The sequence below is a fragment of the Sylvia atricapilla genome, chromosome 2, assembly GCF_009819655.1.
Source record: "Sylvia atricapilla isolate bSylAtr1 chromosome 2, bSylAtr1.pri, whole genome shotgun sequence".
NCBI classification, from domain to species: domain Eukaryota; kingdom Metazoa; phylum Chordata; class Aves; order Passeriformes; family Sylviidae; genus Sylvia; species Sylvia atricapilla.
In genome coordinates, this window is record NC_089141.1 from 28,144,084 (window position 1) to 28,169,239 (window position 25,156).

Below are 25,156 nucleotides of genomic sequence, written 5' to 3' on the forward strand. Positions count from 1 at the left end.
GATTGCATTACAGACTCATCAAACGATTTGAGTTGGAGAGGACCTTAAAAATAAATTTGCTTCGATCTCCCTGCCATGGGCGGTGACACTTTCTACTTTTTTCTCAAAGCCCCATCCGACCTGGCCTTATGCACTTCCAGGGATCAGGCATCCCCAGTTTCTCTGGGCAAACTCTGCCAGTGCCCTACCACCCTCACAATAAAGAGTTTCTTCCTATCATCTAATCTAAACATGCCCTCTGTCATTTTGAAGCCATTCCCCCGTGTCCTGTCACTACGTGCCCTTGTAAGGAAGGAAGGAAGGAAGGGTATAAGTCTGGGACTAGATCCAGCTTCAGCTTCGCCCCCGCACATTCTAGCATCATAGGAAAAATATATTTTTGCAACCAGACAAATAACAAATTCCCCGAAACGCAGCTACCCAGAACTGAACTTCATCTACAGCTTTGCGAGGTGGCGGGAGGACGCGCAGAGCACGGCACGCAGGACACTGCCCGTGCTGTTTGTGTGCACCGTCACTGCCCGCCTTGCTGCTTCGGCTTACGGGCCGAATAATACAGACATTTAATTTTTGACGTTCAACAAACAACAAATAAAGACGTCGCTGCACATCACGCTGCCGCCGTCGGTGCAAAGCCCGAAGCACCGACAGCGGCCGCAGCCAACGCTGGGCGCGTGGAGCGCGGCCACCGCCCGGCCGCTCCATCACCGCCCGCCGGCCCCGCACGCAGATTCCGGGCACGGAGGGGCGGGAGCTCGGGGGGATGCTTTCGCCGTGTTTCGGTGCTCGGCGTCACCCCAGCCCCGCCCTCTCCAGCCTCCGGCCGCCGTCTCCCCCCATGGCGGGGCCCATAAAGGGGCGGGCGGGCACGGAGGCGTGCGCGGGGCGGGTTCGCGGCAGTCTCGGGCGTGGGCGGGCGCGGAGCCGCCGCCTCTCGCGGGTTCCGTTAGGTGCGGACGGGCGGCCGTTCGCTGGCAGTCGTGCACCGGGAGCCTCCAACGATGGATACCAAAAAGGTAGGGAGGCGAACGCGGCATCCTTCCCGCCCTTTCACCCCGTCCATCGCTCTGCGGCCGCCGCTCGGATCGCCAGGCGCTTCGGCGGAGGGATGCGGTCACGGCTGGCGTGCGGCTGCAGCGGGGATGGATGCATGGATGGATGCATGGATGGATGGATGCGGTGGTGGTCTCGGCAGGGCCGCCGCTCGGCGCTGTCTGAGGGGGGGGGGGGGGGGGGGGGGGGGACCGCGCAGTTTGGGAGAGGTTGTCGCAGGTCGCGAGATCGATTTTGGTTTCGTGCGCGTGGCCTGATGATGATGCACATGATGCTGTCCGCGTTGTAGGATATTGATCACGAGGTTTGTTTCGCTGGCGGCGCCGCACTCGGTTTGCCCCAGGGTTTAGGATGCTAAACGGGCGATTGATGTTAAAGGCGGGTTGTTTTTTGAGTAGTGGTGGTATGACTTATAAAAGCATTTTTGAATTTCAAGAAGGTGGCAGAGCATGTCCTTCCCCTCCGTATCATATAGAGAGCAGGGCATATTTGTCGGCAGCAGTGGAGCGAGCTCATGTGACTGCGTGTGTTTGAACGTACTGAGGGAGACAGCAAATACCCACCTGAACCTGGTGCGGGATGCCGGGGAATTACACAGGAGTAGCCAGAGGAGGCCGGGGCTCTCATCGCCATGTTGATGAGAGTGTGGGAGGATGAGGGAGAGGAAAGGAGAACCTCGGATGGTCAAGGTCGTTCAGAGAAGCGAGGAGAGGCCGCTCCTGCCGGGCTCAACAAGTTGTTCAGCTCCGGGGTTCGAGGCGGTGAAGGAGGGGAGCTGGTGAGGAGCATCTCCTGGGAAATGAGTGCTGCTGACGCCTGTGGTCGGAGGGAGGGGTGGCGGTTTGAATTCCATGCTGGTGCACAGACCTCAGCCTTGAGCCTTTGGATAGAGTGGGTGTAGCTGTGCTATTTCTGAGCTCCCTGTTTGCCTTTTGGGGAGCGAGGCACTTGCAGCATTAACAAATGATCCATACATTATATCACAGTCTGGCTCATTGGAGGGGATGGGTCATGCCATGTGATGTCTAGGTGGTGGGAGGCTGGGTAGGAGATGAATAGCCGGCAACAGCTAGGAGAAGGAAGTATGAAAGAAGGTAGAACAACTAACCAACCCTGTAGCTTGTTTATGTACCGTGTAAGTGAGGGGTGCCCCCAAAGCTGGGACCTTGTGGTCCCTGGAGCACCCAGAAGGAAAAGGCCAGCTGTGGTCACTGCAAGCCATGACAAAGCAGACTCCTAGGGGAAAAGTGCTCTTCTGTGAACCATGTAGGGAGCTGGGGTTTGTCTTCAGCTTTGCCATACCTGCTGGCTAGAGATGACCTGGCCTGGAGTCCCAAAACTGCTTAGATATTATAATGCGTTCCTACAGGCATCTAGATGCTTTGAAAGAGCTGTGTCCTTGTCATTATGTGCCAAATTTCCTTGAGATAAAAATAAAGGGAGAGGTCACAAGCTGCCACGGAGAATGCCTGGACTGCTTAGGGTGTGTTCTGGTGTGAATGCTACCTCTGCGTTCATCTGCCCCCTGTCCACTTTGTCTCCACCACTGACCTGGGCTGAAGGACATTTACATGATGTAGGTGGAGGAAACCGTGCCAGAGAGTCATTTCCCCAGGTTTTGTTTCTTGAGGCTGAGCTGGTCATGTCTGAGGCTGTGCAGGCCAGAAGCACATACATGCTTGGCTTGAAAGATTGGTGGAGGTGGCACTGGCAGAAAGTTATTGTCAAAAACTTTGGGCAGTTTTGGGAGCCACTACTCCTGGAGCTGAGCTAGAAAGTGAGAGACTGGAAGAGCTGTGACAGTAGGGCCCACCAAGTAGTTTACTCTGCCAGGCTTAAGTACAGTAATTGTAAAGTCTTGGAAAAGGAACTGTTAATATTTTTGGAAAAGCTTCCAAACCTCCTGAGACTGGGAGGAACACAATCTTTCCAAATTGTGCCAACTCAGGCACTGGCTGCCTAAGAGCCAACTCCTGAGTCACCTGCTCCCCCACACCTCCCTCACGCAGAGCTGGCTTAAATGCCACAAGCTTTAAAAATGAATAAAATGTCAGATGCTTTTTGCTGACACTTAAATTTCTCAGTCTATGAGGCTTCTAAGGTTGGACCTTCAAACTTTCTCTATGGCTCTGAGAGCTCAGTGGTTTTTCATTTATTAGAGATTCAGGTACACTGAAACTTCAGGGAGTGTGCTCCATTTAAAATACCGACTATTGCCACAGCCTAAAGAAAAATAGACGAGAAGCTTGGTAGCAACCCAAGCTGCCACCTCTGGAGGCACACTGCTGTGCCAGTGCCCTGGGGCAGGGTTGGGAAGCTCTAGCCTGGGAAAAACAAGCCTGTTGCTGAAGAGTGTGTGTTGTAACTGTTATGAGTGACTGACTGCCAGTGTAGCTCATGGGCAGATCTGAGACTCAATTTATGGGAACTTGTCAGCTGGCTCGGGGAAGAGTTAGACCCTTCTTTCATGACATGCCAGAGATCAGCAAAAGCTTCTGTAAAGCAGATCAACCCAAAATAACAGCCACTAATGCAGTCAGTGTATTCATTACTAATGAGCTGAGAATAGTTGCTGAAGGTCAGGAGATAATAAAGGGGAGGCCCTGACAAGCCCTCCTACTTGTAGCCACAGAACTTTCCCTGCTGTACAGTTGCACCTCCCTTTCCAGGGAGGGGGACCCAAGGGGTGCTACTGGTACTCACCCTTGCTGGATAACAGCCCATTGCCTGCTCTCAGAACACTTGCACATGGCACCTATGAGCTGCAGCTGCTGTTTATGCTGAGGAGAAACTCAAGTTCTGTAGAAAGCCAAATGAACTAAACAGTCGTTGCCTCTCTTTCCACAGAAAATCACGGCGCCTCTTGTCTATGCTGTTTGCATTGCTGCCATTGGATCTCTCCAGTTTGGGTACAACACTGGTGTAATAAATGCACCTGAGAAGGTGAGGGGAAGGATGAGCTGGGGAGGTGGGGATGAGTGAGGGGCTGGTGGGAAGACAATGGTGTAGAAAGGAGAGGGACTGTCTCCCAAGCAGCCAATAATTTGTTTGGTTTGGGTTTATCAAGTCAATAAGGCATTTAAAATCCCCTTTCAAATACAACATTGAACAGGAAGGACAAACTTTAGGGGAGGAGAGAGAGCAAACAGAGAGGTTAATTCTCTTAGTTAGGAGCACAGGAAGGGCAGGAGGTTTCCATCTGCCATATGTGGTGTGTGGAAGAATGTGAGCTGCTTCAGTTTTGAGTCAGAATAAACCAGCCATGGCAGAAGGAATGCAGAGAGCACTGTGCAGAAAACATTCAAGAGTTCGTAGGAATTACAGCTGCCCTAATTCAATTTATTTTAAGTTTATTTTACTTGTTTGTTCATTCCTTGTGTTAAGTATAGATTCAGTGCTTGTAAAAGGGTTGTGACTTGGGCATTTGACCAAATCATCTCATGACTATAGCCTAAAAAACAAGAGGTGAAGAAAATGAGAGATGAGGTTTCCATGTAACTTTAAGATGGTTCCTCTGTCAAGAACTGAGTCACGAATACCACATCCACCCTGTCTCCGGGAAAAGATGCTAATGATGGGGGATGGGGTCAGTCCTGCCTAGCTAATGTCCTGCTGCCATCTGCTGGGGGCAGACACTCTGTCCCCCTCAGCCCATGCCAGAATTTACCTCCCTAGCTAAGGGGATGCCTGGGAAATCAGCAACGTGGCCCTGTCATGTCCCCCTGGGACAGCATTATGTAAAAAATAAATCATTTTTTTAAGGCTTACTTCAGCAAAGCCCTGTGTGTCTCCAACTATTTCTATACCAGAAATCCTGTCCCTGCTGTCAGTGTTTTGGTATTGCCAGAAATGTTCCATCCACTCACTGGTCATGTTTTCATGTTCTCTTTCATTCCCAACTGTCTCCCACCTCCTCCCAAGAACCACCAGTGACTCACATCATCTGAAATATTCAGAATATAAGCCTGTTTTCCTTAATAAACACTGCTGTCCTGTGGGTGCCCTGCCTGTCCCTCCACTCAGTGAAGCACTCTCCCTCATCACATTGCTACTTCTCAGTGAACGCTCCTCTTTCTGTGCCCTCATTCCCCCCTTGTGTAACTTGTTGCTGCCTTTTTGGGCCTCTCTCTGTTTTCATGGCAACAGGAAGCAGAAGGAAGACACTAGTCTCCCCTCTTCTCAGTGTAAAATGCCTCTCTCTGGATGGTAACTCTCTCTACCTGATTCCTCTTGCAGATCATCCGGACGTTTTTCAACAAAACCCTGTCAGAAAGGAGTGGGAAGGCTGTCTCCCAAGAACTCCTCACCTCTCTATGGTCGCTTTCTGTGGCCATCTTCTCAGTAGGAGGCATGATTGGCTCCTTCTCTGTCAGTCTGTTTGTAAACAGATTTGGCAGGTAAGTTGGGACAAGGGATGCAAGCTGTGGGAGAACTTCTCCCTTTACAAAGGAGTGTTGACAGGAAGAGGGCAGAGGTGGGAAGAGATGTCTGGGGAGGAAGCAAGAATGTGTGGGCTGCAAAAAGAAGGATTGCAGGCCAAGGCAGGAGCTGAATGGGAATGATGCCATTCTCTTCCCACCTCTGAGATGAGAGATCATGGGCAAGTTTACCTTTACCCCTCTCCCGATGATCTTCCTGCTGGATTCCCAGTTTAAGCTCAGTCTTGACATCTTTACCTTGGCAGGAGGAACTCCATGCTGCTGGTGAATGTCTTGGCCTTTACTGGTGGCCTTCTCATGGCCTTCTCGAAGGCAGCAAAGGCAGTGGAGATGTTGATTATTGGTCGCTTTGTTATTGGTACCTTCTGTGGCCTCTGCACCGGCTTTGTGCCCATGTACATCAGTGAGGTCTCACCCACCAGCGTCCGCGGAGCCTTCGGCACCCTCAATCAGCTGGGCATTGTTGTGGGCATCCTGGTGGCTCAGGTAGGCCTGGTACAACCTGATCCTGCTCTTGGTGGGGGGGAAGGAGGGCCAGGGAAGAGCAAGGAGGGCTTTACTTGCCATGACGTGCAGTATGTGGGTCCTGTCATACTGGGGTGGGGAATTGAAGTGCTTAAAGTCGCCCTTATTTCTTTTCTATTCTTGGTGTAGATCTTTGGACTGGAGGCAATCATGGGCACTGAAGGTCTTTGGCCAATGCTTTTGGGCTTCACAGTCCTCCCAGCAATTCTGCAGTGTATAGGTCTTCTATTCTGCCCTGAAAGCCCCCGTTTCCTATTGATCAACAAGATGGAGGAGGAGAAAGCTGAAGCAGGTAAGAGCTCATCTCAGAGGGGCAGGGCAGTGTTCTGGCTCCCAGCCTGCACTGAACTTGAGTGGGAGGCCAGGATTGATCCTGGAGCCTGTGGTAGATTAGGGTGTGACTCCCAGAGGGCATCAGGCCTGGCCTACCTTGCCATCCTTTAGGTTGCACGAGTGCCAGGAAGCATGAGAAACCTGGCATCTCAACAGAAGCTCCAGGGTGGGATTAAGATGTGAGGAGTGGCACCTAGTCTGGTGGGATGTAGCAGGACTAGCTGCTGCTACTCTGCCAGCTCCTCCTGAAAGTCAGGAAATAGGCTGGCATTTAACAGGGAACTTGGAGGGCTGGGGTTGGCTCTGGCAAGAGCTTGTACAGAATTTCAGGATCAATATAAGCTTGGTGATCAATCAACATGAGCAGGACCAGGGCCTGGTTTCTGTGCTGATCACAGCACTCTGACCTCTGGGTTCAAAAGAAGAGCAAAGCTGCCAGCAGAGGCTTGGTCTTTCCCATGCAGCAGGTCGCTGGAGGCCTGAACACCTACTGGAGGTGTTCAGTCTTCTTCCTGTGCTCTTCCTGCAATAGCAGGATGAGACACACACGAACACCTCCCCAAGCCAGTAGGTGCGTGTCTCATACCTGACATCTTTGGCTTCCTCCCTCCAGTTCTCCAGAAGCTCCGTGGGGATCGAGATGTGTCTCAAGACATCCAGGAGATGAAAGACGAAAGTGCTAAAATGTCCCAGGAAAAGAAAGCAACTGTGCCAGAGCTCTTCCGTTCTCCAAACTACCGCCAAGCCATTATCATCGCCATCATGCTGCAGCTCTCCCAGCAGCTCTCAGGCATCAATGCTGTGAGTTATCCTCCTGTCCCATCTTCTAGACCTCCCTTATCTCTGGCTAAGCTTGCACTTGCAGCTGGTGTGGAGAGACCTTGAAGTCCCAAAACATCTTTGTGCCTTGACTGGAGGTCATTGTGTTGTCATGTGGCAAAGATGCTAAGATGTAAAGTGCGTATTAAGGCTTTCTTTTTCCCCACACGCACCCTGGCAAGATACTGCAGCCTTGTACCAAGTGAATGAACGTTGACTAGAAGCATGCTGTTTTATAGCATGGAGTGCTGCTTAGAATCTCCCCACTGGGCATGCAAGCCATTTGGCAGAGGATGAGGGACGTGTTCTCAAACATGGAATTGTGACCATGTCCAACTTTCTCTTCTCTCCCCAGGTATTCTATTATTCTACGGGGATTTTTGAAAGAGCGGGTATCACACAGCCTATCTACGCCACCATTGGAGCTGGTGTGGTCAACACAGTCTTCACTGTGGTGTCGGTGAGTGGGACAGGGCTGTGTGTCTGCCTGGGCCCATCCCTGGCAGATGGGACAGACAAGTAGCCAGGCAGTAGCAAAGCACTGGGCTATGCACTGACCTGTAGGAGCAAAGACCAGAGACCATCAAAGGCATGGTGGGAGGAGGGATGGGCAGGAAGAGGTGGTGTTATCTTAGCTGAAAGAGAAGGTGGAAAAGGAGTGCACATGGGGAAGGAGTGATGAGAGAAAGCAGTAGCAAGAACCAGAGTGGAAGAATTTGTGCTGATGATGGAGCAGCCTGGTGACCTGCACTGAGATCACCATTGTCTCTGAGGTTTACAGGCAGATAAGGAAGAGGTGTAGGAGATACTGAGCAAGGAAGTCTGTCCTGCTTTTGCTGACAAAGTAATGGACTTGTTTTTCCTTCTGCCTTCTCCTTTCCAGCTGTTCCTGGTGGAGCGTGCAGGGCGCCGGACCCTCCATTTGGTTGGTTTGGCTGGCATGGCTGTGTGTGCTGCTATTATGACTGTAGCTTTAGCTCTAAAGGTGAGTGATCAGTGTTATTGTCCAGGCTCACCCCAGCAGGAGCCTAGAAAAAAATACATCTGCTTTGCTCTGCAATGCTGCCCTGTAGGCAGGTAGAGCTGGGGCTAGAGCCAAGTGTGCAGTGGAGAGAGCAATTTTATAACTCTAGGAACTGCGACAGTGTTCACAGTGCAGCTGAGAAAGTTGTGACACTGGAGATGGCATTGCGCTGATATTCTGTTTCCTTGCAGGACATTGTGGACTGGATCAGGTACATCAGCATTGTTGCCACTTTTGGCTTTGTGGCTCTTTTTGAGATTGGCCCTGGCCCTATCCCGTGGTTCATTGTGGCAGAACTCTTCAGTCAGGGCCCACGACCTGCAGCCATGGCAGTGGCTGGTTGTTCCAACTGGACCTCCAATTTCTTAGTGGGAATGCTCTTCCCCTATGCAGAGGTAAGTCCTGGTTTATAAAGCACTGTGAGATCACTGCAGCATTGGAATAGGTGTCTAGAAAGGTAGTAGAAAATCTGCATCTTTGAAAGCTTTGACACATGACAGTATGACCTTTAATAACCCAACCTCTCTTGGAAGTTGTCCCTGCTTTGAGAAGAGGGCTTGGTGACTCTTCCAGAGGTCTCTGAGTCAGTGTTATGATTGTTACTGGAGGCTGTTGCTCGCCTTATATTCTACTGTCTTAACCGTTTGCAGCTTACAAATATTTGGAAGAGCCATCTTAGAATATCAGGGCTTTTGCTTTAAAAGCATCAATTTTGGTCACCCTCAGGAAGAGTAAAGACCTTTAGAAGCCCATAGGAACATGATTTCAATTCTAAAAATGCTGTGATGAGAGAAGAGTCAGTAAGGGCACTGCTGGAGAAAGGTGTTGGAATTTTAACCTGTCAGCAGCAAATGACCTTACATGTAATTTGAAAATAAACCCTTTTTGTGTTTGTCCTCCCTGCAGAAACTATGTGGCTCCTATGTCTTCCTTATCTTCCTTGTTTTCCTGGTCATCTTCTTTGTCTTCACGTTCTTCAAAGTGCCAGAGACCAAGGGCAGGACTTTTGAAGACATCTCCAGGGGCTTTGAAGGACGAGGAGGAAACAACTCCTCGTCACCCCAGAAGACCCCGATGGTGGAGCTGAACAGCAAATAAGCTGGCAAAGCAGCTGCCTAAGATCCATGACACACCCATTCTTTAACTCGTTCATGCTTAAAGAATCATTAAAGGAATGAGCAAAGAAAACCATGAGAACTGGGACATTCTTCCCCTCCTCAATTTGCTGCTATATTCTTCTTTTCACCCACATGCTCACCCATTCTGCCAGGCTTGCCAGCATTAAGCAAATCTGATATGGGTGATCTGCCATTCTGGAAAGCACCTGGCACTCGCAAAAAATAATCTCATCTTCCTTGCCACAAACATCAGGAGAACAGAGAAGAGCTGGCAATATTTTTACTTTTCTCATGTAAAATTGCCGTTTGGGGTTAACATACTTATGCACACAGTGACCATTAATGTATTTGAACCTAATTACTATTTTTGTAGTGAGTTGAAGTGACCCGCTAAAGGAGTCCCCAGCCCTTTGAGTCTACTCTGTGTGCGTGTGTAAGGTGTTACACTGGAATTTAGCAAGCTTACCAAAAGCCATCTTGCTTTTTCCTATCCAGTGTGCACTTTTTTTAGCCTCAGGAAAAAGGGGACCAAGTCACATGCATATTTTTTCCTGCTCTTTTTTTTTTTTTTTGTATAGACAGACTGAAAGCATACTTTTACTTCAGTTTATTTATTTGTATGTCACTTTGTAAATATTTATTTTTTTAACGGTGTACAAAAATGTACAGGTAAAGAAATTGGAGAAGTTTAAGAGAAATAGCTATTCTAACAAAAGATGCTGTAGACTTGAGGTGCAATAAGACTGTAAAGAAGAAATGTGGTACTAAAAAGGAGAATTGAGCATTTTAGGTGGTGTGTACAGCAGAGCCAATTATGCACATCACCTTGAAGTTATTTGTGCCCTCTGAAAAGAAATTTGAAGAGTTGTGTACTTGTGGAACAGGTATGTTTCTGCACTAAAATCTCTGTTATTAGGGATTTTTGGTGGTTGTTTTAAAGAATTGTTCTCAAGTATTGACGAAAGTGTGATAAGGCATGTTACAATGGGTGTTGTTGGATTATATTTTCAGACATGGTTTTAAGCATTCTACGGATGATTGAGGGTGGTGATTGCAAACCAGAAGGTAATTTTTCCTGCCTTCTCTTAATTTTATTTCTTTTTGGCTTCTCTTATAGTCTAATATGTCACAAATTCTAAACTTTTCAGATTGTCATTTAAAGGAGTGCGAGGATAAAAGTTATTTTTCAAAGCTGTATTTTCGTAGCAGTTGTTCCTATAAATATTACAGAGGCATATAGCATGACCCTTCTGGACACAGACATGGTCAGTTGTGGTACATGTAAGTTCATGAGGACAGAGATGCAGGACTAGACACCAGAGCTACTGGAATTTGCTAGTTTAGCAGTGCAAGAAGTCTGTAGTGCTCACTCCCCTGCTTGGTGGAAGGCCAGATGTTTTTTTGCCCCATATATCCTCTCTGGAAGGTCTGCATGACATTGTGGTGCTCACCAGTGTGCTTTGTAGATGTGTACAGCTCTGTAATAGTGCCTCTGTTCAAAGGGATGTGGCAGGCAGTAATTGTTCATCAGTAAATGTCGGTCTCCTTGCTTGTCATTCCGCTGGGCAATTGAGTTTGTGTGTCCCCCACCCTTCTGCCGAGCTAGCACAGCTCAGGTCAGGCAGGCAAAAAGTAGCACATCGGGTACACTTGCAGTCAAGGAGGGGCAGCTTTACTTCACTGCAGCATTCTGTGACAGGCTCCAGGCCTGTGCCCGTCCAGACCTGCCCAAAATATCTACAGGTAGCACAGAGGTATGTCCAATTTAAACTCCTGCTCTTCTGAGATCGAGCTGCAGTTTTTGGACGTGGTCAAACTCATGTCGATCTGCTGGAATTCATAACTGGATATCCTAGAATAGAGGCAGGCCCACAGATTCCGAGGCAGTGAAAGCAAGAAAGGCGTATAAAGGTTGGAATGACAGCAAGACTTTTGTAGCATGGATAACCCAAGCTTTCTTACCAACATAATGCTTCAGAGCAGGTTAGAGAAATTGCCATTGATGTATGTATATTCTGGCGGGTCTGTCTGACATCTTCAGTAACTAGTGATGACATTTCCACCTTCCCTAATGAGAAACAGTTGCAAAGATCAATTAAATTTGCAGCTGTTAAATGCTTCCTGTGAATTAATTTGAAATGCCCCAGCTTTGCACAATGCAATCATATTACATCCAGTTTTCCCTAGCTTTTTATTAGGCTTACGTGCCAGATGTTTATTCTTGGAGTCATTATATATGACTTTTTTTCCCAATTTTGACATTTTGGCTCACTTGCATAGATTTCTATGCCCTTCCCTTGACCCTCCAGCACATCCAGACATGATATTTCTATATGGGTATCTGTATGTTAGGAAATTCTCCCCACAGCTGTGCATAAGAGCATTCCATACTTTGCATCAGATGTGTGTTGGCTTGGACCGAAATGTGTAGGCCTTTCTCACATGGTATCTTTGTTATTTTCTTTTTCTGTAACGGCATTGTGAATATTTCAGATGGATTTTATATGCTTATTAATGTGGTTGTTTCCTGGTTTTGAAATAAAAAATATGAAATAAATACCTGATTTGGATTTTACCTTTATCCTGTAGGTCTTGTCTTACTCTTATCACAGCCTGGGGCTGCACCCTGAAGTGTCACTACCATCTATCCTGCAATCTTTTTGGGTAGTTAGGCACTCTGCATTTGCTGTTTTATCCTACTGGAAGTGATAATTTCTCTCAGCATCTATGCAAATCACCTTTAGTCCCTATACTATTATTTTTAAGCAATTTTTAAACTAAAAAGATGTGCTTCTCTGGTTCTCGTTTGCCCAAATCCTTTTTGTTTGTGTGCAAATACCTTCCCAGTGTAACAGGAAGGGAGAGAAGTGGCTGGAGGTTATGAATCTTCTCAGAGCTAAAGAACCTGGGACCCCTGTCCCTGTTCTGTTCCCACTGCACTCTTCACCTTCTCTGCCAGGAGGGAGAAGAAGAGAAGAAGGACCCCTTTCCCCTGTAGCTGACGCTTTACTCCCTCTGTTTGGAATGTGACCTTCATGTCATCCTGTGAGATCATGCCTATGTACACTCAGTAGCAGATACTGGAAAGGAGCAGGGGCATGGTGAAAGAACCCCACTGCCCCAGGAGCTTTTCCCGTAGCTCAGGGATTGCAGCTTTCTTTGGACCACTCTCAGGTCTCTGGGCTGCTGTCAAAAAACATGTGAACAAAATATCCAGTGGAAGGGGATGGGATGAAGTGGAAGGAAGGGAAAGACGGCAGACCCCCGAGTACCTTAGAGCAGGAATATGGCTGATCTGACTCCAGCAGCAGCAGGCTGCTCAAAGCCTAAAACAAGGAAAGAGTAGGGAACAGTGTAAAGTCTGAAAAAGCTCAACAGAGCAGCCATCCCATGAAGACTTTCTGAAAGCTGCTGTTCCAGGCTGCTTTGTGTTCCTAGGTTGTGCCTGTGTTTTGCTAAGCTTGGTATGCAACCAGCCTTGGAGCTGGGAAGTGCCCTGGGCTAATCTGTCTAGGATTGTTTTTCAATTCCAGCTCAACTATAAAAATAAAGCCCAGCCATCCAAACTCATAAGCATATCCAGCTCAAATTTAACTCTTTAACATTTGAGTTTTCTTTGTCAAAAGTGGAAGCAAAGAACAAAATCATCTGGGGCCAAAGCACATGATTCACTGAGCCCTAAATTAACCTTTTGTGTAGTTTTCATTATAAACCTTGGGTTAGGGAACAAGGCTTTGGTTTAGATCTGGTTAGTTCTGAAAACTCTAAGGAAGCTTCAAAAGGAAAACCTATTTGCAATTACCTCGTTTGAATTAAGTGGTTGCAATTGAATGGTTTGAGAATGGGTTGTTTCCAGCTGGAAGTGTTCATCACATGCAACTAATCATGTAGGCAGTTCTTGTGGCCACCACACTACCCCACAGAAATTACTCACTGGAGAGTTCTTGGAGTGAAACTGCAGTTGAGTGCACAGGAGAAGAACTCCATGGGTCCCAAGTGACATCAGCCACGTCAAAGGTTTTGGTGCTGTTTTACAGGCTGGAGCACGATAGAATGTCACTGCCAACATTTGTCGCTTTCTGCTTATGTTATTTCTGATGAATGTTCTTTGTATACCAGCCAAGAACAGCAGTTGATTTCTGTGAGAAGGAATGTGGGGGAAAGAAAACCTCCAGCAAATAACATTTTATTGGAGGTAGATTTCCCTGCTGCATGCCCAGTGCAAAAATCTTTTTATTTGGTTTTGTGTTCTGAAAAGAGGACATATTCTGGACACCTCAGTAGCTGGGGAGATATGGGGCAGTTTCTCCTTTGGGAAGGTATCTGGGTGAGAGCACAGGCAGGAGACTGCAGTCTTACCTCCAAGAAAAGTCACTTACCCCTTCTTTGAGGGTTACTCCAAGAAGGAACATTTGCTAGTTTGGTGGGGGACTGTGCCTATCACTGCTTTTGAGAGGAAAGAAGGTGTGGACACACTGCCAATGTCATTGTGATGGGCTACGATGGAGCAGCAGGAACTGACTCACCTCAACCTTTTCTCCCTCTGTACACATGGTGAGAAAGGTCCTGCCAGCAGGTAAATCAAATGCACATTTTATTGCACAGAAAATTTATGTCCCTCTGGCTTTTTTTTTTTTTTTTTTTTTTTTTTCCCAGTCTTCCTGCAGATCAGACCAAGGACACAATTCTAACATTTTCTTCACTTTTAGAAGCACTCTTTGAAGACATGAGAGTTGCTTGCTGGAAAACCTGGGGTCTGGTCTGTAACTTAGCCTGGCCCTGTCTTTACAATATGAGTTACCAGACAAAAGACAGTTATCTTCGTAATATGATGCTGGGAAAAGGCAGCACTCAGGCTGTCTTAGACGAGGAAAGAAAATGGTTTTGTCTCCTAAAATATATACTGCTATGACAATTTAATTGGTGTTACTTGAAAGTATCCCATTTCTGGTGGAGGCAGGCTGTAACTTTTAAAACAATTCACTTGCTCTGATAAATTTTGTTTCCATGCTACACCTCACTAAATTACACCGTGTTTACAAGAACTGTCTCTTCCTTTTCCATGAGCTTCAGCAGGCCTGATAGACACATGACTGACCTGCTAAATCTGTTTTCTGCTTATGTTGCACAACCATTTTCTGTTTAGCAAGAGGTCACATGGATTTGTGTAAGTCAGTCATACTGGATCACCAGTCACTGTGACATGCATTGTGGGACCACTGCAGATCCTGTTCTGAACCAGCAAGTGGTCATCCATGTATTGATCAACCTGATCAAACAGCATGCTGTTTTTCCATCTCTGGTCTCTGTTTAATCCTGTTTTTTAGTCTTCCCCATCATGAAAAAATTGCCTTCCATTAACAAAATTGATTCTCCATCACAAAGTCAGATGTTTATTGTTTCCTTCATATTCCTGTCACCAAGTGCCATTGTCACCCAGGCTGCATATTATCTTGTTACATTAAATTCTTTGGGGTCTGGGCCAGCTTTATCTCCCCTTTGCTCTCCTTATTTCTTGCAAAGTGCTGTCTCTGGTATGGATCAAAGCTCACACTGATGGTCTCAACCTAATAACTCTTCTTTGAGTCCAGTATGTGACCTAAAGAGTCCTCAAGGTTTAGAGAAAAGACACCAGAGTAATTTTCCACTGAGGAAGGCATAAGGATGCAGAACCAGAAGACGATGAAATCTAGGAGCAGTGGTGAAGGTGTGGAGGGACATGGATGCAGCAGTGTAGCAGGAGAATGAGGAATGAGAAAAAAAAATACCCAAGATCTGGAAGGAAGATAAGACATTAATAAGTGTGACAAGGTGGAACAGGACCTAAAAGAGAGGAATATGAACTTTAAAAGAAGCAAGTGAGAGATTGAGGAAGTGAAAGACTGAAGACAACCAAAGTAATAGACCCTTGACCTGCACACAAAATAAAATGAAGCCAAATAGGACTCCAGTAGCTTATGAATCACAGTCAAGAGGTCATCAGTTCTTCAGAGAAAGAGAAATAGAGGTGTCACCTCCACCACATGTCCACAAGTATCTTGTCTATGTCAGAGTCACAGTGTTCCTTGCAGTACGACATCACCTCTTGGTCCACAAAGATGGGGTTCTGCTTGCTTGAAAGATGGCACTAAAAATGCCTCTTGAGTGCCACAGGCAGGTAAAACTGATGGGCATGCAAGATACAGCTGGCTCAGCTGGACTGAAGGTCTCACAGAGGCAAATCAGAAGCAGCCTGGCCATAAGCACAAAGCAGAGGTATCATCCTACCTGTGTTAGGTAGTGCAAGACAAGATCCAAACAGAACTGGCCAAGGCCAATGTCAGCAAAGCCCAGTGTGGGCAGACTCCACCACTGCTGCTGAAACCTGCAGGGGCTTGTCCATCTCAGAAAAACTTAATCTGTGCAGAAATGTTGAGAGCAATACTTTTCAGCTTCCTTATTTCATGCCAGAGACAAAATTTTTGTGGAGTGATGGAGCAGCATCATACCACCTTTGTGCTCTGCTGTTGCTTTAAGGTTTTTTGTTTTGTAAGTGTTTGTAATTTGGTGGTAGAGATTTTCATGCAGTTTCATGTAAATATTTAGAATTATCTACTTTGTTTATATATTTCTCCTCTGGGAGGAGAAATGTGATTGATGGTGATGTTCACCTACGAAGTCGAAGAGGTGGCAACCTGTGTAGCCAATCTTTTGCCTTCTAATAAAATGTATATAAATGGAATCAGAAATATTAAAATACAGCTTTCCTGCCTGACCTTCTGCTGCCTGCCTCGTCCTTTGTGTGTCCAAAACAGTGACACTCTGCCTTTTCTCAGTGTGATGCAAGAGTGACATTAACGTTGGTCATTTGTAGTTCATAGGTAATGGTGTGTGTTATAATGCTCTGGGCACACACGTACACACAAAAAATTAAAAGCATTCTATTAATGTAAGGTTTTGGTGTTTCCAAATACAAACAAAAAAGAAAACCTAACAAAACAGAAAAAAAAAAAAGAAGTGAAGGGAGAGAAGCATTTTTCCTTGTGACTGGAACATCTACTTCCTGACTGGGTGTGTATGTGAGAACAGAGCAGTAAAAGCAACAAACACCAGGGCTGACTAGAAATTAAGTTTTAGTAAAGATTCATTGCACAGTATTGGCTCTTGAAAAGATAGTTTCATTTTTTTTTTCCTGGGCTAGGACTTAATTTTTATTAACAGGTTCTGTTCATCTGAAGATGGGTTCAAAGCAAATCAGTGACTGAGGAAATCTAAAACTCATGGGAATACTTTAAGGACTGAGTTCTGCAGAGAGGGTTGACAGAGAGGGAAGGATGGGACTCATGCCTGGAAATGCTGACAGCTCTTAGGAGTCAAAACCAGCCAGTGCAGCTTGAACTGGTCAGGCTGGACACACCTCAGTTCCCTGGCAGGCCTCTCTGGACTAGAGGGGAGGCCAAAAGGGACACGGGCATGGTCCCAAATGCACTCACTTGGCACCAGATACGCAGTCACCGGGTGCATTTCCTTGTGCAGGGCTCTGATGTGAGGGAGACTGCAGAGGCCTCATCATCTCCTTATTCTCCCTGACTTGGAAGGGTGAGGTGAGGAAAGAGTGGCACAAAGGAAAGGGTTGATCTCTCCCTGATACTAATGCAAAGAACAGCAGGACTGGCACCAGGTGACTGGAAGATCTGGATGGATCCAAAGGGGTTATACTGCTCCTGGACTCTGAACCAGGTGCTTCCGGGAAGGTTTTTGAAGCACAGACATGAAAACCATGTTTGAAGAGGCCTTTCACCAACACTGCAAACTCCAGCTGAGGCTCATATTAGAGTCCAGGCCTTTCTGATGAGGTAAAAAACTTATCTGATGTGTGGTTTGTGGGTGCGAACCCTTTGGCTGCACAGATACCATTGCTTGCTCAAGGTAGTAGGGCGTTAAAAGTGCGGTTGGGACAGAAGATATTTCTGTTATTAAGCCAGATTTCCTATCACTCCCATTTCTTAAAATAACATAATCTGAAATTATGTCCCCCATGCCTGCCCCCTTGATTCATACTGAAACCTTGATGGACAGATATGAAACCCTCAGAACAGTTTTTATTGCCTTGCTTACAGAACTCCGGAGTCTGAATGGTCATGAGGAACTGAACATGAGTGCTCAGCAGCTAGGCCTGTGCTTATTGTGAAGAGAAGCTGTGTCTCTGTAAGGGAAGCTTTTGAGGGGCAGGTGGTAGGTTTTTATGAGTGAATTTTGAGGAGGTGTTGACACTGGAGAAGAGTTTCTCATGACCCTACATCTCCCTCTCTCTATTTGCCTATTGAAATCAAGTGTTCCCCCAAAATAGTCCTGATACCTGGGGTTTCCCATTCTAGCTTGATCACCCTAGAACTGGAAGCCATAACTTCCTTCTTTCCATCCTTCTTGTCTGTGCCTGTAATGCCAGCTCCTCATTCCCAGTGGACTGGGACAGAAATCTCACTGTGGCACTTCTTTGCAGTAAGGAAACAACAATGCCTTTGTTCTTTGAAGCACCCTGTCACATGGGGCAGAAAATGGATGAGTAGCTACTGTGGGGTCTCATCTCCAGCCACTCCAGATTCATATTTATCTGCAGATATTAGCATGCTGCACTTTGCCATTCTACCTCACAATGTCTGACCCAACTCTCCCAGAATTACTCTAGCCAGTTTCAGGCCCCAGTGCACAGAAAAATGTTAGGCCACTGTATAGCCTATTCTCTTAGCTCTTGCCCTCAGCACTGAAGCATACTGTTGGCTGTCCCAGCATGGCCAGAACAGTGGCTGTGTGGGCCCAGCAGCTTCTGCCTGGATAGATGCACTGTTGGATAGTTTGTAAGGACTAGCTCATAACCATTATGCATAAGCTGAAACTAGTGTGAAGACTTTCTTCCTCACTCTGTCTCCCTGCTTATGAATTTTCCATTGACATCTCCTCCAGCCTCTTGAAGGTGCCAAATCTTTCTTGGGCAAATGCATCTCTACAAATTACATGCTCAAGTAAAACAACATTCACTGTATGTAGAACATCAGCAGAACATCAGAAGTGGGTGGTGGTAATAGATGGGGGATGCTTCTTTTGTTTCCAGACATTGCTCATGAAAAGGTTGGGAGACATTTTGCTAAAATTTGGTCAATTAATTATGACTTTGTATAGTCTGTCAAGCTTTTTGTCTGTCTCCAGAGCAACATTCAGTGCTACAGAATATTTTGTTGGACAACCAGTCTGTGTAGGTGCAACACTTACTCTTTCTGATGTGTTCTGCTGTGTGTCAGGGTGTGAAGAGCGTGATAGGCTGCTCAGGGCAGTCTTTGGGTAATGTCACAGGACACCAGCCTGGAGTTTAAAGGACCTGCTGATGGTGTCATTCACAATCAATGGGATATTTTGCATCTTCCCAGTTCCCAGTGTACTAAACAGTGGTTTGCTGCCATACCTCCCCCTCCTTCCAAAGGAATATGCTGTGCCTGCAGTGTAGCTCCTGTCAAAGTGCATCACATCAGCCACTCTCCCCTAATCCATATAGCCAGTCGTTTCATTTCCAAAGGCATTCAGTTTGCCCTTGGAAAACCTGCATCACCCTTTCCTGATCAGAGTCTTGTCCTTGGTGCAGGTGGCACTGGCTGCCCAGAGGACCCAGCACTAAGGTAAGGATGGCTGGTCTGGGGTTCACCGACTCATCCTGGTTGGTCTGCACAGTTGAGTGCAACATTAGCATTCTTCCAGCTGCCAGGGATGACAGATGAAAGATTCTGGTCTCATAATCACATCAGGCAATTCCTTTAGCGGCTTCAGAAATGTCCTAGCACCCTTGAAGTATATTCTATTCAATCTCATGAACTATAATATATTCAATGTCCCTAAATAGTATCAAGCCTGCTGCTGCTTGCTGTCCCTCAGTTTTACATACCATTACGATGTGTTTGGAAATCTGGGAGCAGGCTTTGCTTCTACAGACTACAGCAAGGAAGGCTTCAGGTACTTCAGCCCCATCGAGGCTGAGACACTCATCACTACTTCATCTCCCCATTCCTCAGCAGACTTGTATTTTCCCTGGACTGGTTACTGGGATAGATGCACAATCCCTTTGTCACTCATCCTGTTCCATGCAAGTTTCTCCTCTAGCTGAGCTCTAAGGCCTTTCTGATATTGTCCTTCTGTACCCAAGCAATGCTTCCATCCTCCTTCTCCATAGCCTATATTTTTTTCCAGCTCTTGCACACATGCTTTTTACAAGCTTTTTACACTTGAAGCCCCTTCCTTAGTTAGGATGAGTTTCATTCAAAATTACCAGACTTGCTGGGGGAAAAAAAAAATTAAGTCTATCACAGTGTTGGCCAGGGCAAACAGTTTTGCTGTGCCACCGTCTTTTTACAATGCTCTAATGCTGTAAATCGGTGGAAAAGTGACTGATGGCACAAGTGGAACTCTGCATTTCTAGCCCCTTCCTGCTCTGGTGCTAGATGAATGTGGACACAAGGGAGGCTGTCCATTGCATTCCCAAAGCCCAGTGAGCACTTTCTGCCGTCTCAGAGCAGTCAGCATGGCACTAGTGGAGCAGGGCAAGGTTGATTTGATATTGAAGATGATGTTTAGGGAACTGAGTAAGAAGAAACCAAGGAAGGACGGAATAGATTGAAGCACTGGGAGATGAACACAGCAGAAGACGTGGCAGTGAGTGACTCTGGAATGGAGACCTAGAGCTGTGAGGAAATGGTCCCTGTGGTGAGGTAGCCAGAAGGATTATCACATACCCAGAGCATTGGGTCACTTGCTGGCAGTGTGTCTAGTAGTTAAAGCAGGAGACAGGAGGGAGCTGTGTGTGATAAGGAGAAATATGCAGTGAAGAGTGGTCAGGCCTCTGAAGGCAAAGCTGGTTGAAAAGACATTTCATAGGAGAGTTCTTGGAAGTGGTGTGGCTATGAGTGAAGCTGTTTGAAGTGAGGTGAAGTGGCCATCAGGTAGTGTTAGCTAACTATTTAGGTGTCTTGGTGTGAGAGCCCACTTTTTAGCCATGGCATCAAGACTGCAAGATGGGCTGGCTACAGACAGCCATGAGGCAGAGGAGGTAAATAAACTCTAGCCTACATCCACCAAGAATGTGCAGCTCAGCACTTGCTGTCACCCAGCAGCCTTTGTCTTTTTGTCACCGTGCTCCCTCCAAAGCAGTTCTTTCATGTCCATCCAAGAGTATTCTGTGGGTACAGAGATGGCTGCCAAGCACACTGAGGTGGTGGGAATGAACAAAAACTGCTGACAGTTTTGGAATAAGTGGCATGCTGAAGGCTAATGTCGTCTCAGCAGCTAGAAACGGGACTTGGTGTGCTCTGGGCCTCTCTGTCCTGTGGATAAAGCAGAGCTTGATAGTCATAGGCTGGGCAGACACCAGTGCACTTGCAAAAAAAATTTGGATATGCAAGTTAAAAGCAGACAGCAATACTACAAGACACAGCACGTGCTTGGATCATCTACTCACTTTTTCTGACAGATCAGAGCTAAGAGGGAGGGAAAGACAGGAAAAGGAAAGACAGGGAAGGAAGAGGGGTGGCAAGATAAGGAGAGGAATGGTGGCTAGGTGTTATGGGCACAGCAAGAAGTTATGCCAGTGCACAATGTCTTCTCTGGGCTTTTGACCTGAGCAATCTTGTTGGAAGAAGGGACGATCAGGGTGAAAGTTGAGCAAACAGAACAGGGTAGATGACTTAGTTTTTATCATGGGGTGGTGCTGGGCAGGCGGGGTTCGAACAGGAACTGCTGGCCGGGCTGTGTTTGCACAAGAAGCTGCAGCTCCAGGCAGCAAAGCTGGCAGTGCCACCTCCTGGGCAGAGCAGGGGCTTGGAGCAGCTCGCATCTCTCCTGCTGACCGGCTGGGTGATCTTGAGCAAAACACTGCCCCCTTCCTTGCACCTGGATGTTTTCACGGGCAAAGGCATGACCCCAGCGAAGTCGGTGAGCAAAGTTCATGCCCATCTGAGTGGGATCTTCTCACTGCCAAATAAAAGTGCAGAACAACACTCGGGTTGACAGTCACTGCTGGAGGAGAGCAGGAACGACAAATGTTGCCTCAATATTTCTTACCGAGTTTCTACACCCACGTGTGACATATTTATTAACTGTGGGTTTTTTTTTAGTAGGGACCTGTCCTGCTGCTATCTCCAGCTGCATCACAGCAGCTTTTGAGCCATGCAGTTGCATCATATTGGCACAGAGATTGTTTGATTTGGTAAATTCAGCACTGTCAAGTTGTAACAACCACCACAATGAGGGAGCAGGGTGTGGCGAGAGATGATGGATGGCCTTTGAAAATTTCGATTAAGCACACCATAGGTGTATTTTCTCTGGGTTATGAAAGCACCACCTTCAGGTCTGTATCGTAGATCCATGTAGACTAGATTGCAACTGCCCCACAGGATGTGAGCAATCGTCTTCTGAAAGTTACTCACATCCTGCAAAACAGAAAATAGAATGCACAGTTGTCTGCAGAATGAGACTTTTCACATGAACCCAAAGAGAAACATGACCAAAATATGCATTTTACACAGAGTATCAGCTGTTGGAATTTATTGCCAGCTGCTATTCAGGGCAACCTGCATAAAGGGCTCAGTGGAAACTGATAAAATGCACAGGACTTTTTAAGTGCCACAGGCAGGTAAAACTGATGGGCATGCAAGATACAGCTGGCTCAGCTGGACTGAAGGTCTCACAGAGGCAAATCAGAAGCAGCCTGGCCATAAGCACAAAGCAGAGGTATCTTCCTACCTGTGTTAGGAAGTGCAAGACAAGATCCAAACAGAACTGGCCAAGGCCAATGTCAGCAAAGCCCAGTGTGGGCAGACTCCACCACTGAAACCTGCATAGGCTTGTCCATCTCAGAAACACCTATCCATGCAAAAATGTTGAGAGAAATACTTGCCAGTATATTTCCTTATTGTGTGAAAGAGACAAAAGTTTCGTGGAGCAGCTTCTCACCACCTTTGTGCTCCTCCTTTTCCTCATTCTGACATTCGAGGGTGACATTCACACTGATCATATGTAGTTCATAGGTAATGGTGTGTGTTGTAATGCTCTGGGCACACACAAAAAGAAGTTAAAAGAGTCATATTAGTGTAAGGTTTTGGTGTTTCTAAACATATCTTGTAGCGCCATCTTTTTCTCTGAGGAAGCCTGGTTTCTTCTTCCAAATATAACTGGGGAAAAAAAAAAAAAGAAAAAAAAAAGAAAAAAAATTGGGAAAAAAGTAGAAGTAAGGGAAGAGAAACATTTTTTCCTTTTGACTGGAAAGTCCACTTTCTACTGACTGTGTATGTGAGGACAGAGGAGCCAAAGTACAAACACCAGGGCTGACTAGAAATTAGGCTTTAGCAAAGATTTATTGCACCATGTTGGCTCTTGAAAAGATAGTTTCAGTTTTTTCTTGACTGGGACTTACCCTTTTATTAACTAAACTGAGCTGAGAGAGCATGCTTTGTCCTGCTGAAGGCAGGGTCAGGACACATTAGTGACACTTTAAAAATAGAGACTCTGGAAATGTAAAGCTCCTGGGAAGCTGTGATGTGCACATGCTGGATGTGCAGAGCACTGGGTGCCTTTGCTTGTGCAGTGCCCTGACATGGTGGACGCTGCAGAGGCATAACATAGACTGTGGTTCCTCATCTCCCTTATCATGCCTGACATGAAAGGGAAAGAAGGTGAAAGAGGGACACAAGGGAAAGGGGTGGTAGTCTTCCTTGGCACAGTGCAAAGACTGCAGGACTGGAAGTGCTGGGCAGCAGCAGTGCCAGCTGACTGGAAGGTCTGGGAGCTAAAGCAATTGTACTGCCCCTGCTCCCAGTCTCCCTGGACTGGGAGCATCCAGGAAGTTTTAGGAGCACAGCCATGCTGAGCACACTGATGTGTGAGCTGTGGGTGTGAGCACTGTGGTTGCAAACACACTGTGGTTGCTTGATTCCTGCCAGTAGGATAATGAAAAGGTACAGTGTCCACACACACAGCCTCATCTAGGGAGGCCTTCTGACAGCCTTGATCACAGCTTGCAGATCTGCAAACTCCTTTCTTCTGCAGGGAAACTAAACGCAAAACCTGAATTATTCTAATCATACAGCCACGCACACAAGCCCTGCTTTTCAACCGAGTCAAGGTTTTCACCCTGATCTCCTGAATGACCAAGTCCCCACACAAAACTCTCAGGGTTCTCTGTGGCAAAGGGGACACAAAATTCCTGCTGAGCCTGTGGTTTGTCTCTGATGCACTTGGTCCCTTGCAGGAAGAGTGCAATGCAGTGCCAAGGTCTCTTCCAGCAGCAGTCAGAGACCTGAGACTGCATGTTTGCACAAGGAAGCCTCTATTACTGGAGTTGAAAAAACTGAATGCTCCTTGCCAACACTGTCTTTGGATGATTCGTGTACATCAGTGGCCCTGCTGCCACAAAAAAGGAGCCAAAATGCCACAGAGATGGGTAAACTGAAAGTATGGATGAAGACAGGCTCGCATTGCCTGGACACCTCTGGGTCCTCTCTTGTACAATTTTCTTGTGTCCCTGAACACAACTGGTCCTTCCTTCTACTATGTGGTACTTTCCCCAAAGAATGCCATAACTTTATAAAAAAATCTTTCCTGCTTTTTTTCATGATGAGATTTTCACAGGCCACCAACCTTCCATGTTTTCTTCCCGATGAGTTTAACATTGCAACCCCACAAGCTGATTACCTTTGGGCCATGAATTTCTTCCTGGCTCCTGAGGTGGCTCATTCCTGCTACATACAGCACAGTGCCCTGGGGGAAACACAAGCTATGGAGTGCAGCCTCACTGGAGAGTGCTGACTCTGTGTTAGCCTGTTTCCAGGCATGGAAACATGCCTGGTTATGTGGCAACATGCTGGCAGCATGTGTTTCCCAGGTGTCTCAGAGTTGCAAAGAGGCCATATATGCATATATATATATATATATATATATATATATATGGCTGACATTCACTCCCACACCCACAATTCTTGCAAAGCTCAGATTCATCTGCAGTGTAATTCAGTAAACATCTTTCAGGGCAGCTGACAGCTCATAGGAGTAAATCGTGACATGCCAAAGCACAGGGCACTGTGAAATATGAGTGCCATGCCACCACCCACAAACCATGCAATTCCTTCCCTCCCACCCAAATCCCCAAACACCAGACCACAACCCAAGCCAGACTACAGCTCAGCAGTAATTCTGTGCCTCCTGGCATGCACCTGAGATACAGGATTCAGAGATAAATGATCATTCTGCAGAGTCAATGGTCTTGCTCCTGTTTTCCTGCAGAGCTAATTCAGCTTCATGAGGGAAGCAGACTCATTGAGAACATAGTTTATTAAGATCCAGCAATGTTGTGACTGATGTCCCAGAAAAGCCTGCAGAAGGATCAGCTGACATAACCAACACTGATGAGGCAGAACTAGCTTGGCCCTCTAGCTCATCTCTGTACGGATGAGATGGCTGTGAATAACTGGTGGAGCTGAAGTGACACACAACCTCATCTACTTTCCTGAGAGTTCCCAGAATTGTGCCTTCCAGTTCAGCCCTTTCCACCTGTCCTCACCTGCTTTGTAGGAGGTAGGGCAACTTGAGTGGGACAAGCAGTGGGAATGCCTTCAGACAAGACAGATCTCCCCTTGCATGTAAACAGAGATTAGATCCACAGATTGCTGAGAAGCTGAGATGCTGCAATTCTGGTTTGATACTTGCTTGGCAGAGAGAAGCTGGTTTATAACACTCCTGTGCCTGCTGCTCTTCCCTGGAGCTTCTCTTGCCTCCTGATCGCCACATTTTGCAGGGCATACAAAACAGAATGTGACCTTCTTTGTGTAATC

The 25,156-nt window shown here is 46.8% G+C and overlaps 1 protein-coding gene across 1 annotated transcript; it reads left to right on the plus strand.

The window, feature by feature from the left end:
- The first annotated feature begins 891 nt into the window (after positions 1-891).
- LOC136375594 (solute carrier family 2, facilitated glucose transporter member 3) lies at positions 892-11,886 on the plus strand. The gene is made up of 10 exons (XM_066341202.1): positions 892-1,016; positions 3,901-3,996; positions 5,290-5,450; positions 5,738-5,978; positions 6,147-6,309; positions 6,964-7,151; positions 7,525-7,629; positions 8,053-8,154; positions 8,385-8,588; positions 9,100-11,886. The coding sequence occupies exons 1-10, from the start codon at positions 1,002-1,004 to the stop codon at positions 9,289-9,291; spliced, it is 1,467 nt and encodes a 488-aa protein (XP_066197299.1). The 5' UTR covers positions 892-1,001; the 3' UTR covers positions 9,292-11,886.
- The last annotated feature ends 13,270 nt before the right edge of the window (positions 11,887-25,156 follow it).